This window comes from Schistocerca gregaria, chromosome 6 (genome assembly GCF_023897955.1).
Source record: "Schistocerca gregaria isolate iqSchGreg1 chromosome 6, iqSchGreg1.2, whole genome shotgun sequence".
NCBI classification, from domain to species: domain Eukaryota; kingdom Metazoa; phylum Arthropoda; class Insecta; order Orthoptera; family Acrididae; genus Schistocerca; species Schistocerca gregaria.
In genome coordinates this window covers 173,608,828-173,626,424 of record NC_064925.1, presented here as the reverse complement: position 1 = coordinate 173,626,424, position 17,597 = coordinate 173,608,828, and the positions used below count along the sequence as shown (strand labels likewise).

At 38.5% G+C, this 17,597-nt stretch overlaps 1 protein-coding gene across 1 annotated transcript in view; it reads left to right on the top strand.

The window, feature by feature from the left end:
- LOC126278787 (POU domain, class 2, transcription factor 1-like) overlaps positions 1-16,280 on the top strand; it is a 545,915-nt gene extending 529,635 nt beyond the window's left edge. Inside the window, exons 7-12 of the mRNA XM_049979063.1 lie at positions 2,993-3,127; positions 7,130-7,321; positions 8,458-8,526; positions 11,801-12,144; positions 13,384-13,680; positions 15,358-16,280. Coding sequence (XP_049835020.1) covers positions 2,993-3,127; positions 7,130-7,321; positions 8,458-8,526; positions 11,801-12,144; positions 13,384-13,680; positions 15,358-15,667 — 1,347 coding nt within the window. The 3' untranslated portion in view covers positions 15,668-16,280. The remainder of the gene's footprint in view (positions 1-2,992; positions 3,128-7,129; positions 7,322-8,457; positions 8,527-11,800; positions 12,145-13,383; positions 13,681-15,357) is intronic.
- Positions 16,281-17,597: the final 1,317 nt, after the last annotated feature.

The window sequence follows — 17,597 nt, the reverse complement described above, 5'->3', positions numbered from 1 at the left end:
CGGTTTTCTCAGTTTGTCTCACTCCCTGCAAGAGGAGCTATGCTAATAATAGCAACTCCTATTATTTCCTTGACAATTGTCCGACGAGAACTATTTTGCAGCACTTGGCGGTTCATAACCAAACCGAAAATTTTCGAACCTTCTAGACAGACCAGAATTTGGATGATTCAGTTCTTCAAATCTCTAGGAATGGTTAAAGAATTGTGGCAGTGTCTAGTCACATTCCATGTCTTTAAACAGTCTGACAGCTGAACGATAAGAACAAGTAACCCACAGCTGAAAGGGGGACGCGTGCTGCGTTCCGGAGGTCGCATCTGCTGCTGTGGCTGGGGTGAAGGGCGCCTGGGGACGAAGGTGATCGTGAGGCGCCCTCGCTGTCGACAAATCCGATTTATCAAGTGTTTTAAGGGACGACAACAGCTCCCCTCTCCGCTCCGCGCTGTTCTTTTTTAAGCGAGTCCTCAAGCCCGAACTTGAATGCTTCCAGAATGCTGACAATCTCGTTACTCGTGCTGAGACGCTAGTGTGGGAAAGCAAAGTGGTACCGAAAAAAAGTCAGAATGTAGTGTTGCCTTCTGGCTCTTTCTTCTTTGAAATTTTAACTTGTGTACTGAAAGATTCTCGTTGCGAGAATGTCTCTTTAACTGTGGTATTAATACAGACTTCGTTGACATATTTTGTCTGGTCATATAGGTGCTGCCGCTGTATGGTTTATTAACCTCACAGTTTATGTTTAGTTATTCACACAAGCAAGCGAACATAGTTTTTAATTTTTGTGTAATCACCTTCCACTAGTTTACACGATAATCCCAAGGCGACAAAGGTATTTGTATTTACGCGTGCACTAATGCACCTGTTCATTCGCATGTTATATTATCGCCTCGTTTGGTTATAAACCCAGAATTATGGTCTAATATTAATTAGTTGGTATCTGATGTTTAAGGTCCGATGTTAAAAACACGTAGAAAACACAGAAGTGTCAATAGTGTATCTAAACATATCAGGATTCTGTTCTTCGTTTTAATTAGGATCAGACTTTCGTTTTTTTTTAAATAGGTGAAATTTTCGAAATTAGAAAAGTTTCTTACATGAGAAATGGCGGAAACAATACTTTCGCAGCCGGAATGGCAAACAGACACTTCCCTCAATAACAATACAACTGACATCGATGTTTTCCTGCCGGGAGCATCCAATCCCGCTCGCTGTCGGATGCCAGGTAATTTAAATTCAATTGTCTACAGTTCTACTTTTAAATAGTTGGGATTTGACGATGAGGGGGCTGTACTTCTGTAGCCAGCATGACACCAACCAGAGTCTGGCGTTGCCGGTTCCCACTGTGTTGCCGTTTCCGCTGCACAAAGAATTGCCAGTTCTCAAATGTGAAACGTACTTGGATACAAAAATTTCGCCTATTTAAGGAAAAATTCCAGTTCCAATTAAAATTAATGATAGTTGTCTGAAATGCTTATAGACATTGTAGAGATCTGTAGAATTGTAAGATCTGTACCATACCGGTATGTGAATTTCGAGTTTTTTTTTTTTTTTTAAGATGGAAACTGAAGCCGGCCGGAGTAGCCGTCCGGTTCTAGGCGCTTCAGTCTGGAGCCGAGCGACCGCTCCGGTCGCAGGTTCGAATCTTGCTTCGGGCATGGATGTGTGTGATGTCCTTGGGTTAGTTAGGTTTAATTAGTTCTAAGTTCTAGGCGACTGATGACCTCAGAAGTTAAGTCGCATAGTACTCAGAGCCATTTGAACTATTTTTTGGAAACTGAAATTTCGTCTTCATGTTGTAAGGATGAAGCCTTCAGCTGTATTTACAGGTCCCTAGTTCTTATCAATAGTCATGTTGACTGCTGCCGTAGTTATCACCATAGCAGGAACTAAGGCGCACCTATGATATGTATAACGATGATTACCCGGAACCCACATGATCACGTGGTATCTTAGATGGGGTCTGAAGAGCTTCTTTTTCTTTATTTTGCTTCCAGAGTATGTCCTCTGTGTAGCCATCGAAAACAAATGGTTACAACGTACATTCAGTTGTATGAAAAGAATACATAACTGCATAATTACTATAAGAGCCGAAGCTATCAAAATTTTGCTCATCTTAAATTGTTAGAAAACGATCCATTTGCTCTTTAACTGTTTGGTTGCACATTTTCGAGATGGTTTTTGCATTTTCGCAAATTTTGTCTATTTTACGATGATTTGAAAATTGGTCCGGGTCTGTAACTGGTCATCGAGCGAATAAAAAAAGTGAAATTTTGCGATTTTGACTGGTTTTTCGTTGTACTCTTAACAAACAGATTTAGAAGTAAAGTACACAGTTTTGATTTATCAGTTCACACCATTTCTGAAATTTCATCACAAACAAGATTAAGACTTTTCCCAACTGTGTTAAGAAAATTAACACTAATTTTGTAGTAAACGAAAAGAAAGAAGCTGAGCGAGGTAGTATCCCATACCGAATTTCGCAACAGAATTTCACAGAACTTTTCCCTCTTCACTGTATAGCACTTCGCTCTCCAGTGTTAGGCAGCTGCAGTGGAGCGGAACGAACGACCTGTGCACGCGAAAATTTAAAAGGTGTACTTGCAAAAAGTCACAACTGCGTGCTATCAGAGTTACGTCCAAAATTTTTGCCCAGCATCGATTACCGGAGCTGATTATCTTACAAGTGTGCTTTTTTTTCTGCTTAAAATATGTCAAGTTGGTGCTGTTTCCTTGTTAGAGGTAGTACAGAAATCGATGCCGTACGTGAATTTAACGTTCTTTACTTTATCTTTACGGAACGCAGAGAATTTCAGGCTATTTACTGTCGCAGCGGAGCGCTGTGCGACAACGGCGCAACTTCGGAGCTTAAATATCAGATGCCAACTAATTTCAATTAGGCTATAGAGGAGTCACGTTCTCCGAATCCTAGACGCCGTCCAGTCTTGGGCAGCGACCCATCAATGCGAGACTGCTGAAGGGCGGGTTTGGTCCTTGACAGGTGACGGAGGTGGTGTCGCAGCGTAGCTCCGGAGGCGGATCGCCGGGGTCACCGATGACGCCGGGGTCTGTTCCAGGGGCGGGAGCTGCGTCCGCTTCCGCCTCCGTTCAGGCCGCGCTACTCTCCCTCAACCAGGTAAGTGGCACTTCCACATCCCTCCCGTGTGTGTCGCACTTCCACCGGTAACCTTTTCCTCTCTAGTGTCAAACCTCGGCCGACGTACCGCTTCTAGCTTTTGCGCCGCTGTCATTTTATCGCCTGGTCTGCCGTCGCAGACAAAGACATTCTGTCGTGAAACACTGACTGTTCCTGGTTATACTGTAGACTAACTGATGACGCTTCCAGCGTTAACGTCAGACTTCTCACAGATGATGCAGATATCTGTAATGAAGTACTACCAGAAGAAAAGCTGCAAAAAACCAGTAACATCTTGACAAGATTTCAGTATGGTGCAAAGATTGGCAACCTACCTCAAATATAAAGTAGCATTATTAGTGTTATGTCCAAAGCCAGATTTCCACATAGTAACTCTCCGTACGCTCTATACTCTTCACGTCTGCGTAATTTCCGCTTGCCTCTATAGCGTCTGTCGTCCTGTATCTCCTCCTCCTTCTCAATCGTTGTTGTTGTTTTGTGGGGAAGGAGACCAGACAGCGAGGTCATCGGTCTCATCTGATTACGGAAGGACGGGGAAGGAAGTTGGCCGTGCCCTTTGAAAGGCACCATCGCGGCATTTTCCTGGAGCGATTTAGGGAAATCACGGAAAACCTAAATCAGGATGGCCGGACGCGGGATTGAACCGTCGTCTTCTCAATCTCCCTCACTAACTAGTGCTTCCAAAGCAGTCGTTCCCATGTCAACGAATGTCCCATCCAGTTCTTCCTAACTCTCACAGTCTCCATCATTCTTCTCGTTTCACCAATCATCTGCAGCAGTCTTTCGTCACTCACTCTTTTCATTTAGCTTATTCGCTCCATTCTCTTCCACATTCGCATCTCAAATGCACCGAGCCTATTTTCACCCTCTCGCCTTAATGTCCACGTTCTTGCCCCATAAGGTGCATCATTCCAGATGAAACACTTGCCCAGCCTTATCCTCAGACTTTTATCTAGTTAGCTACATAACTATCTCCTTTTTCTATTGAACGCTTCCTTCGCTACAGCTATGAAAGTTTGCACCTCCTGATGACATCTCTTCAGTGAACTTACTTCCAACATATGTAAATGCTCTTACTTAGCTAGTAATAACTCGTCCTATCTTAATATTTGCTAGTCTCTTTCCGTAATTACCGCGAAACTTCTGGTTTTTGCTGTATTGATGCTCATCCTATAATCCACACAAGCTTCATTCAGATCTTTTAGCATTTTATTTATGCCACTAATAACACTCATTAGCAAACTATATAATTCTATTCTCTTCCCATCAACACATACTCCTCTTTTTCCATCGAATCCTCTGTACCAGTCGTCTTCCTCCCACTTTACCCCTTTCCTCTTCAAAATATCCATCATTCATTTGAACTCTGTCGAAAGCATTTCCCAAATTGGACGGTACAGCACAAATTTCTCTATCTTTCTCAGATATATTTTTCTCTGCGATTTTTAACAGGTCAATGGCATCTCTTGTTCCTTTTCCTCCTCAAAAATTCGAAACTGTTCCTACCTAGTCCATATATACAATTTGCCATACAGCCGTTTATTCAGCACTCTCAGCACTATATATGTCCCCAGTTCGTGGTCTAGTGGCTAGCATTGCTACCTCTGTGGTAGAACCCTCCCAGGTTCGATTCCCGGTCGGGATGGGGTCCTTCTCTGCCCGGGGACTGGGTGTTTGTGTTTTCATCATCATTTGCGACTGTGGCTAGATTGTATTGTGTAAAAAAATTGGACTGTGTAAAAATTGGGACTTTGTATGGGCACTGATGACTGCGCAGTTGAACGACCCCCAAACATCATCTCAGCAGTATTTTATTTGCTTGAGAAATTGGACTGATGTATACTCTTCACATTTATTTGGCATTTCTCTTTTTCTCAATTGGTATCATCATCATTGCAAGAAAGTCATCAGAGTATTCCCTTTCATCTTATGTCTCATTCAGAGCTAGACTATTTCCTTCATTCCTCTGTTTCCAAAACACTTCAACACTATTGGCAACTTTAGGTAAAAAAAGTTTGCCTACCCCTGGGCTACACGGTGATAAAACAAGCGAATGTATGAGAAAATTTAGTTCCATAAATGAACTCTAAAGAGACTCTTTCCGATTAGATCTTTGGAGGAGAATATGAGATTTGAAGAGTTAGGTAGATATATTTCAAATGTAAATCTAACAGTTGGGTTTGGGATGAACCTTGCTGATTTGGCTTATGTAATGGTGAAAATTTGAAAATACTTGTAAAATATTTTGATTAGGTTCTTAATTGTCCAGAACTAATCCATAAATTCAGATACTCAAACACTCTTGAAAATCTAGAAGAATATGTACTCTCAGCTTTCAAAGAAGTTATTTAAGTCTTATAAAGTTAATGGAGAGCACTCTATTACAGCAGAACCTTTGAAATTGTCTCTACCAAAAATAAAAAATTAGCTAAAATTAATATTTGAGAATACTTGGAAAACAGAAAAACTGCCAGGAGAGTGAAAGGTGGCCTCAATTCATTCATAACATAAGAAAGATAAGCAAGATGTTTAACAACTACAGATGAATTTCTTTGCAGCTTGTTGCAAATGACATGTTTTTGGAGATTATATTGAACAGAGTAGAAACAATACTGGAGACAGATGAATTTCTTTGCAACTTGTTGCAAATGACATGTTTTTGGAGATTGTATTGAACAGAGTAGAAACAATACTGGAGAGAAATTTTGGTGAATATCAAGGTGGTTTTAGGAAGGCCAGATCATTTCTGAACAAATATTTAATTTTGAAGTCAATCACTTGCCACAGATTACTGAATTCAAAAGGTCAGTATTTCCCTTTGAAATTGCATGTAGAGTATTGTGCGAGCTTGTAGTATGAGGTATTCTTAAAATCTCATTGTCACGATGGTACCAAAATTCCAGGCTGTCAGCTCACCAACCCATTATTTTATTCCACAAAATTAAATAATTGATTATAAGATTTAAATATATTTAAAAAGTTCATTTTATGTATGTGAAATTAATATATTCAATTTAGTTGTCCTTGTAAGTGAAAAACTACACATGCAAAGAATGTGCAAGTGCCAGTGATGTTGCCAAGTACTTATGGCAGGATACTGAGAATAAAAGATAGTTAACTGTTGAAATTGAAGAAAAAGGCATTATTCCTTTATCCACTGATGTGAGTCTGTAGTTAACGATAATGAAGGAAGTGGCAGTAAATTGCATTCTGTCATGGAGGGTTGATGGTGATATTATCAAGCTCCCATTCTCTGTTTGGCAATAGTGACTCACGCTTCCTCAGAATGCTAGGATAACAATGGAACTTGAACGTTTCTAGCTCCATGTCATAGGCCCTATTCATGAAATTGTGTGTGCTGAAAAAAAGTACCAAAGGTGATTTCAGTAACAAAACATTCCATGAGATACACGTGGAAACATGTTTCACCAAAAGAAATGAGAGTATTCCTTGGAAAAACAAAACAAAACATGGCTCTGTATTCAAAGGCAGACTTGGGTGACTATGCAGCTGAATGATGGTAAGCCAACCAGCATTCATTAAGGATTTTCTTCCCTTGTCTCAGATTTTTCCTGGTATTCCCTAACCCTATTTTCCACATCAGTCAGCTGTACCTATTTTGTTCTCTTGTTGAGAATTGCAAAATCCACCCATCCCAATCCATTTTCATGTTGAACAGGATAATGTAAATAATTGACACTACTGGTAATTTTTTATTGCGAAAAAATATTAATTTATATTTTTATAGTGCATTAAAAACATGATATTAACGAAGAGACGCTGTCCCTTCATAACAGCTACAGATAAAAAATTTTGAAAATAGAGATAATGTTTTAAATAATGTGTGCATTTACATGACATGAACATTAAAAGGATGCATCCAAGATGAAATAAATATTACAAGGCCACATCCAAGATAGGTGTTTCAAAAAGTAATTCATTATCAAATGTTTAATTGCTGATTTGTGTTAACTGTTTCAGCTGATGAGCCAGGGACAGCAGCTGTTCTTGCAGAATCAGCTGGCTGCTGCAGCGGCGGCATCGGGCTCTCTTGGACTGGGCTCCAGTACACAGCAAGTTCTGCAGCAGTTCGTGCTTTTCCAGCCTGGAGCCACTTCTTCACCTACTGCTCCAGCTCCTGGAAGTCAGGCACATTTCTTTCTGCAAAGTCGGGTGAGTGACTTCTGCCAAATATATTGCCAACACAGTATTCTTAAGACCCGAGTCTGCTCTATTGTTTTCTAACGTAGTCTAAATTTGACAATTTCAACAACAGACTCATTAATTCAGTTTATGATGCTAATGAGATTGGATTCCTACAATTCTGCAAATATGAAAATGGCTGGGAAATAGGCCAATTAAGATGCATCAAGTCAGAACGATATCCTAGTCTGCAATGGACATATTACCTACAATTTTTCTTCATTTATCATACTGCTCTGTACTAAATATAGACAAGGTAAATTACATAGAATGAAGTGCATAGTGAAAATATGTCATAATGTTCACAGAAATGTGAATCTGGATTAAATTTTTTTTTATAAACAAGCATTTCTCCAGTGATAAAAAAATATATATATATACTCTAATGCTGCAAATAGCATGCTCAGTTTTAATTATTTTGCCATAATTGTTTTACATAAAAAACTGTGAAGGTCCTATCATGTAAGTTAATGAACTGCAAACCACTACAGAAGATAATATTATCTTAAATATTTTATAATAAAGTATATACTTTATAGAAATGTGTATAGTAGTGTCAGTTCCATCGGTACTGTGTGCTGTGGTTATTCTTGGCAGAACCAGTAACCACTCAAATTGATTGTGCATATTATAATGACATGAGATAAAATTTAATTTTCATTTTTCAAAGTATGACTACAAAAAAGAGATAATTTACACATGGTGTGTCTTCCTTGTAGTAAACCCAATCTGTTATCAAACTAGAAAAAAAATACACTTTGCTAATGCACTAAACGTGGACTTACATTGCAGAATGTGATAGGTGGGTCTTGGAAAAATTAATGATTTCACACGTTTTTGAAATATTAAGAAAACGATATACAGATATCAATAATTTTCATAAGCTTTGCTCCATTCTCTGTTTTCTCCCCACTTTCTCAAAGTTACAATACTCTGTCATTGTCATCTGTAAAATAGGATTTTCTTTTAAAATGTTTTTGCTTATCATACATAAAATTCCTGGTATACCCTGTCTTCCCTTTCTATTTCAATGCCATATTCTCTCTGTAGCAACTGCAAACAACAGTAAGTTTCTGTTCTTGGCTATATGCCTCTGATGTTTACAGGATCTGTTACAACAAGGATTTACTCATCAAAATCTGTCTGGGCGCGGAGTACCTACGCAGACAGCGCAGGTAACTCGCCCTTTCCTTGACTACCTGCTTGAATGCATTGTTTCCTTCCTTGTGAAACATTTGGTTTTTTGAAACCGTAGTAATTCCTGCATATCATAGGCGCATGTCAAACACCTGCAGAGTTTCAGAATGCATGAGTAGGCTATAGTGCAACCTCGGAAAGAACCTCACATTTTTAGAGACAGAATTCATTCATGACAGAAGGCTGCAGTTTTTTGTATTTAATTTTTTAGTGCTTGGAGAATCCAGCAATCTCTCTTTTTTAAACAGTTTTCCACATATTCAGAAAACAGAACAATTATGCACCATGCAAAGTTTTACTGATAATATTCCTCTCATTGAATAAGATGATACACAAATGCTCTTTTTTCATATCTACTGTCACTTGTCTGATTACAACACCCACCATTTTGCGGTCTCTCCTCCTGCACTGACCTTGGCTTCAGCAAGAAAAGCCCTGATGCTTATATGATTTATTTATCTTAGCATGGCATGTTTATTTTATACTTTGTGATAGAGGAAATCAAAAGTGAGCATTAAGCAATTATGTGTTGTTGCACATCATAATAATTATCCAATGTGAAATGTTCATAGAATGAAGGCTTTTACAACTCGATGACATTGCTGCTGGTAAACCATTCAAGGTATAAGGTTGTGGTCCATGAAACTCTTCCATTCCTAACATTTTGTCCAGAACTGTGCCAGACATTTCAGAGGTGTTGCTTCTCCATTGGCAAGACTCAACATAGGAGCAACGTCACCGAGACATCCAGTGCAGTTCTGAATGACATTACGAACAGAAGTGTTTTGTGGATCATGACCTTGTACCTCAAAAGATTTACCAGCAGCAATGTGAAATGTGTTCCTCAACATGATTCAACTTTGTAGTTTTCTATAGTGATTTCAGATCATTTTCTTACATTATAAAATGCAAAATACAAAAATCTAGTTAAGGAGAAGAAACAAGTGTTTTGATCCAGTGGTAATAAGAGCATTCAAATACAAGACATTAGAATCAGTCAGTATCATGAATATCATACAATCAAGGAAATATCATAGAAAATAAACCTGAAATGAGGAAAACTGAAGTATGAAATTTAATATAACAGGAAAAGACAAGCTCATTTAACTGTATCAAGAGGTATACTCAGTACATAAAGTTACTAAGAGAAGGGTGGTTGTCCAGTACTTTAAGTACCTTTGGGGGACCAAATTCCAGTCCTGCCAATACACATATTAAAAGTTAAAGTGACAGACTTTCTGCTATAAGTTTCTGTCTCAGAAAAAGAGGGGGATGGGTTGGGGAAGGTTAGAAAGGGTGAGGTATGGCTTTTCCTCCTAGAGGAAGGAACAAATCTTTGACTACACTTATCCTGTGATACTTTTCATAATTTATTCTGAGTGACCTGTCCTTCGTCCTAACCTTCCCTAACCTGTCACTCCCTCTTTCCTGAGGAAGGAACTAATAGTGCAGAAGGCTAGGATAGTTTTTTGTACTTTTATACGTTTCTTTAGGTAGTACTGGAATTTGGATACCTGAATTTAAAATACAAGGCCACTTAATAAATATAGGAACTGGAAATGAGTTGATGAGGGTGAGGAAACTGAGGAGCAGCAAAAGTGAATAAGAAATGACATAACTCATCAAAGATACAGAATACTGACAAGTGCAGTTTCCTTCTGTTTATTGTTTCTCAGTCCAGTTGCAATAATTAATTTTTCAATATAAATGTCAGTTGAATCACCTCTGTACAAAATAAAATATTTATGTGTGGAAATTTATAAATTATTTTGGCACTTTGTGAATATAAAAATATAGCCTGGCAAAGTTTCCTTGGCTATCATGTCCCTGGGTTAACAAAGTAATACTTATTTCTCGAAATACATTGTCACCATGTGAGACATGTTCACAGTGATCACAGAAAAGCACAATGAGAAGTTGCATGTGTGCCATGTATTTCCTAGTATATTCAAAAGAATGGATATGTCTTCTCATACCCACTGACAGTTCAAAGCATTATGATAGAGAAATTACTCACACTGTTAGAGAAAGGAGGAAAAGCATAGACAACATTAGTAAGAGAAGTCATTAGTGAACAGGGAGGCCAAGGAAAAATGCTATCACAACAAGGAAAAAAATAAGCTTGCACATAAAAAGCAACTGAAATTATGTGTTTGTCAGGTACACACAAAAGGAAAGTAAGTGTGGAATTCTCTTCTGAACAGCATGTTGCAAGGCATCCCAGATGTGCTCAATAATGTTCATGTCTGGAGAGTACGGTGGCCAACGGAAGTATTTAAACTCAGCAGAGCGTTCCTGGAGCCACTCTGTAGCAATTCTGGACTTGTGGGGTGTCGCATTGTCCTACTGGAATTGCCCAAGATCATTGGAATGCACAATGGACATGAATAGATGCAGGTTATCAAACAGGATGCTTACTTATGTGTACCTTTCAGAGACATATCTAGACATCTCAAGGGTCCCATATCACTCCAACTGCACCCCCCCCCCCCCCCACCCCACACACACACACCACACACACCCTTACAGAACCTCTACCAGCTTGAACAGTCCCCTGCTGAAATGCAAGACCCATGGGTTCATGAGGTTGTCTCCATACCCGTACACGTTCATCCACTCGATACAATTTGAAATGAGACTTGTCCGACCAGGCAACATGTTTCCAGTCATCAACAGTCCAATATTGGTGTTGATGAGCCCAGGCGAGGCGTAAAGCTTTGTGCAGTGCAGTTATCGAGGGTACACGAGTGGGCCTTCAGTTCCAAAAGCCCATATCGATGATGTTTCATTGAATGGTTCACGCACTGGCACTTGTTGATGGCCCAGTATTGAAATCTGCAGAAGGGTTGCACTTCTGTCATGCTGAACAATTCTCTTCAGTCATTGTTGGTCCCCTTATTGCAGGATCTTTTTCTGGCCATAGCGATGTCAGAGATTTGATGTTTTACCGAATTCCTTATATTCACGATATGCTCATGAAATTGTCATATGGGAAATATCTTCACTTCATCCCTACCATCACTCATGTGCTGTATTCTGCCTGTTTACATATCTGTGCATTTGAGTATGTATGCCTATACCAGTTTCTTTGGTGCTTCATTGCATTACTATTCACAAATTCTTTTACTTTTTTCATGTTTTATATCCAGAATATATTAGAAATTACATTACTGTTCTGATTATGCAGTGTGTACAAGAATTGTATAATGTTCATGATGTTACACAGAAACATATAATGAATTGTGTTCACAGGTGCAGCATGCAGTGGCGCAAGCAGCACAACAGCTGCAGCAGTTGCAGAAGCAACAGGCATCACAGCAACACAGTCATGCTCATGGGCCATCTCCCCACAACCATCATAACCATCACCACCACCACAATCACCATCACCAACATCACAAGGCTGGTGCAACAGTGATGAGGACTCCAGAACCACAACCACCAGGCCCAGACGAGACAACTGACCTGGAAGAATTGGAACAGTTTGCTAAAACTTTTAAGCAGCGACGCATAAAATTGGGGTTCACTCAAGGTGACGTTGGACTTGCTATGGGGAAACTATATGGGAATGACTTCTCACAAACCACAATCTCCAGGTTAGTTGTTAAAATTTTCTGCAACTGGCATGAGAAAACTTATAATGTCTTTTACAACTCTTCTGGTATTATGAGAGAGCACTGCCAAATCTACAGTTTCATCTAAAATCGTCTGTAACTCACATTTGATTATATCATTGCTGACTAATGACGGAGAGTTTCTGGGTTCAGTCTCAGGAAACAACCTTGGATGTTATTTCAGTGAAATCCACTCAGTATCATGGGGCCTTTATATGCACATTACCATAGCAACATCTTGCCACTTTTGTCTGATTCTGAGTCACAGCTCCATTTCTAATTCTCACATTTCAACTTTATGACTTTGAATATTGAAATTCTGTAAGTGTGCAATGAATCAATGAATTTAAATGTATTTTTCAAAAAAATTCAGACTAACGCAAACATTCAGTGGACTTTTTTTTGTTTTTGTTTTTTTTTATGTGCCAGAAAATTTTTTGCTCACTGCTTTCCTGTACCTAATGTATCAATGAATAATGCATTTGCCTCTTTATTAGATATTCAATGAGTGTGCTGCATGCAGAAGTATTTTTTATTAAAAGATACAAATTATTCTGTGATGTTTTACATTTACCCTTCTTAATCATAATTTCTGTAGCAGTATTTTTTATTCCTCACAATGAAAAAGTTGCCAAAGTTGACAATTTTACTTTTACTTATTTGATGACTAGATTCAATTTGGGACCCAGTTTAAAATTGTCCAGATAGTCAAAACTGTATTTCCCAAAATATAAGAACCATATCAAGATAACAAACTTGTGCAAATGAACAGTTATACAGCAGAGTTATCTGTATTTTCTGTAACTGTTCACTAACACTTTGTTAATAGGTATATCTTGGCATCGTTCTTATATTTTGGGAAATGCCATTTTGACTATCTGGATAATTTGAGAATGGGTCTTGAACCAAAACAAGTTATCAAGTAAATAAAAGTAAAATTGGCAGCTTTGGCTGGTTTTCTATTTTATTGATGAACACAAGTTGTTGCCCTGCAATTACTCTAGCATCCTGAAATTTCATAAGTATTTTTTATTCCCACATATGCTAAAGTAATGCAGTCTTAAGCTGCTCTCAGGAATAGTGTGTTAGATTTTCCAGTTAATGAACCCTTTCCCACTTCTGACATAGTAAATTGATATCTATCCAATTTAGTCCAGATATAACCAACAGTGTAATATATTTGAGAAAGTCATATTCTTGAGAGTTATTGTTGTGTTTCAGGTTTGAAGCTCTAAATCTGTCATTCAAGAACATGTGCAAATTGAAGCCACTGTTACAAAAGTGGTTAGAGGATGCAGACAGCTCAGCAAGCAACCCCGGCTCCTTAAGCAACCCTCTGACAACACCAGAGGCTGTAGGCCGTCGTCGCAAGAAGCGCACATCTATTGAGACAAGTGTTCGTGTAGCACTTGAGAAGGCTTTCCTACAGAATCCAAAGCCAACAAGTGAAGAAATTGCTGTACTTGCTGAAAGTCTGGTCATGGAAAAGGAGGTGGTGCGAGTATGGTTCTGTAACAGGTATGGGGCACACAAACTACTGTTGTGGTGTAGGAGTAATTTTCTTGACATATTAATAAATTGTTGGTTCTGTGAGTTTGTTATAGTCATTTACGGGAAATATGTGTGATTTTCAAAGAGCAGATGCAGTCTCTTGCAGAAATGTATGTGATGTGGATTCATCTGGTGCTGTTAGGCAAGTGATGTTACAGGCTGTAAAACACCAGGAAATATCATGTTTTTTTAAAGAAATTTAAAACATATTTTCACTGTACCAGCAGTGGTCATCATAAAGGGAATTTTGATTCACAATGAAATACTTGAATGTGATCGAAGAAAACATATGAGAACAACTTGCACTGTGAATTCCGTGGGACAACTGTTATGACTATTTACAGATGACAAAAATGCAACTATACATAGACATATGCATTTCAGTGATCTGTAAATTGAGTAGCTAGAAGTAAGACAAAACAAAGATTTTTGAGAGAATCAGTAAAAGCTGAAGACAAAACAAAAAAAGGTACTAGAACAATGAAAGATCACAAATAATAGGTGTAGAATAATGTTCCATTTTTAGTACCAGAGCTGAAATAAAAATAAACTTACCTAAACAAATATCCATCAAACGTAAATCTAAGATGGAATAGAATTATGTATAGGAGGCACCATCTCTACTTGCAAGCATAACAGTGCTGAGTAGTAGACAGGTCTGTAGAAGGGATATTAAGCTGCTAAATGTTCTGATTGTGTCCATCTTCAGGGCTAGCTTCGAAAGCATAGCAATTAGTGCTCATTTCTAAATGCGTGTCTACTACTCAATGCCCTTTTTATGTCATGAGAAGTGATCTACACTACTTTGCACAAACACACATTCAACTACTTTGAGGATACAGTTGAAGGGCCTCTGGAAACTATTATCAGAATATAAGTACTCAGATGCAGATTTTAGAAACAAGTATCGTTACGGACTCAGTACAAAATATGGATGTATGTGGGATTGAAACTAAAGTGAGTAAGAGGAACAGAAGAACTCAGAGAACAATGGAAAAATGGCCATAAAGCAAATAAATGGGTACTTCAAAAGGAGGAAATTCTAGACAAAGAAAATGACTGAAGTTTCTGAATGTTTGTAAGTGAACATTTTGCTATCAAATCTAGGTGGAGATACTGCATCTGACTGGAAATTGTTACCACATTTCACAATAATTTTGTTGTAGAAGATATTACCTAGTTTTGAAAGTTATTAAATACTCAACTATTATTATCTTCATCCCTTGAATCTGTTTGTCAGCTGTAGCAATTATAATTTTATCTAAGAAATCACCATTATTTACATTATGTAATATACTTCTGTGCTCAATGTTTACAGTTTTGGAACTCCATTAATCTATCATATGTGTCAGTTACAATCTCCACTGATCGTGTCAGATGTAAATATAACATCATGGGCTGATATTTGGGTCCATTTTTGCAACACAGCCATTCAATATTTTGTTTATTGCTCTTGTGTGTAATACTTCACCCCCTAAAATGATCCAGTCTTCCAGAAAAAAATAGACCATTTGATGTTTTATTGCCAACAAACAGTTCTTACTACAACCTTAATTCAAAACTAGCCCATTGATTTGCTCCTTAACACAACCTAACTAGCCTGGGAACAGGGTTATTTCGCTACCACCCCCTGCGTTGTTGCAGGCGCCAGAAGGAGAAGAGGATCAACCCCCCGAGTGCGGCGATGGGCGGGCCACCCGGCAGCAACACCCCTAGCAGCGGCAGTGCCAGCGGAGCGGGCTCCGGGAATGGCAGCACTGGCAGTACCACCGTGTTTGGCCACCTGGCTGGGCCCCTGGCTGCCACAGGCGCCCTGAGCATCAACGCCCACGCGCATGCCCACCCTCACCCTCACCCACACCCGCACCCGCATGGCCCACTGTCGCTCGTCACAGGTGTGGGTGTAGGAGGACCTACAGCGAATTACTCTGCTCCTGCTGTCAAGACGGAATGACCTTTCTGAACTGTCGTGCCATGGCGCATGACATATTGACTGCTCTCGATTGGTGGCAGTGCGGTGTCATTCTCTACATCAGTGAATATGTATTCTGAAAGTAGCTGTAAAAACAGTGTAAATAATGGTCGAAGTCATTCAGTAGAAGAAGAGCAAGAAATTGGACAGCTATTCACATAACTGCAGACTCTTTAAGTGTGTGTAAACTACCCAGTTTTACAAATTCATTTGTATCTGCTGGTGTAATAGAATCTATTGACTTGGCACTGTCAAAGTGTCTGTAACATAGTGTAAGTTAAGAGTGAATTATATTGGGACAATGTTGCAAACTGGCCACAGCACCATGGGGATGGGCCACTATCACACTAGATGAGGCTTGATGAGGTCAAATAATGTTTTTGAAAAGTAAGGTCTTCTGTGTCATAGATGATAGGATGAGTTAGATATTACCATGCTAATTTTTTACAAAAATAATAAATAATGTTCTATTTATGGTATTTAATCTTCATTACAGCTGATACAGAACAATTTGTTTAACATTTCTATCACAAAAATTTATCAAAATATGTAAAGTTTTACACCGAGAAGTGTTTTACTCATTTTGTCCATAATGAGATCAGCAGTAATCATTTATAAATTGAATATTTGACCAAGTTATTGCCTGATCTCAAGAAGTATAATTTTTTAACTGTAGCAAACTAAATTTATGGACTTCCTTTTGACACTTCTTGTTATTCCTCAGAGATCATTACATTATGTAACATATTTCTTCCATGAAGAGAGTGAAAGGAAAGTGTAATAGTGGAAAATGTCTTCCATCAAAGAAGTTCCTACCAATTCTAGTATTATCTGATATGTAAATGCAATATATAGTTATTTCTTTGTGTTTAGAGTCCTCATTCATCGGTTGAACTTTTTTGGAAATGCCATTAAATTTGACCCATGCTCATGTGCTGATGGTCTGCAAACATATGTTCATATGTAGGTGTGTGTGATCAAGACAATGCCGTACCTATGCACCCCATGTACCCACCCGTCAAAGCAGGGTTCCTCATCAAATTCTGGGCAGGACATGGGCAGCTGTGTGCGGCACGACCCGAACTCTCGACTTTCATTCTCTGCTTGTCAAGAGGACCAAGAATAAAGTGAAAGTTCCTATTGCCATCTTGGCACAACCAAATATGGTTTGAAATGTCGAATGAGTTTCGGTTCATTTTTATTTCATTGTGAAAACAGATGTATTGTGTACTCTTTTAAATTTAAATTATGATCATAAAAGCTAAAAATATAATAGCAGAGTTCATCATTTTAAAATTCTGCTTAATATTGTTACTTTTCACTGATTTCTTCCTATGAAAGATCTTCTCAGTCTGCTTTTCTCTGTGTTTCCACCATTGCAAGGGACGTTTCTTGGAAATACCAAAAATTAAGTTACCTCTGAGGTCATACAAGTGTTTTTATTTTCCTTGGGCTGTTAACCGTTATTGTTGTAGGATATTGATGTTATTACTTTATACCTGATTTTGTTTAGAATTTGGAATAGATTGACCAAATGTAAGCTAGTAGCAACCTATATTAACAAATGGTCATGGTGTTTATATGACCTTTTGTACTGTTGTGTACTATCTTGTGACTTCCTTCTTTTCCTTCTTGCAATTACTCATTGCAAAAAAAAAGTCATGTGTATCTATTCACTACTGTAGACTAAATATGAGCTGTATTGTAAATCTATTGTTTCTAATCTATCCACTTCCAAAGACTACAGACTGAGGCTATTGAAGGTGGCTTCAAAAATTCTTTTTTATTGGTGTGATATATGTCGTCCATATTTGTTTCTTAAGGTTCATTGGTACAGAATATTAGGTTCTGTGCCAGCTTACTGTGGTATTCTATAAATAGAAAATACACAAGAAGTAGGAACCATCTGTTG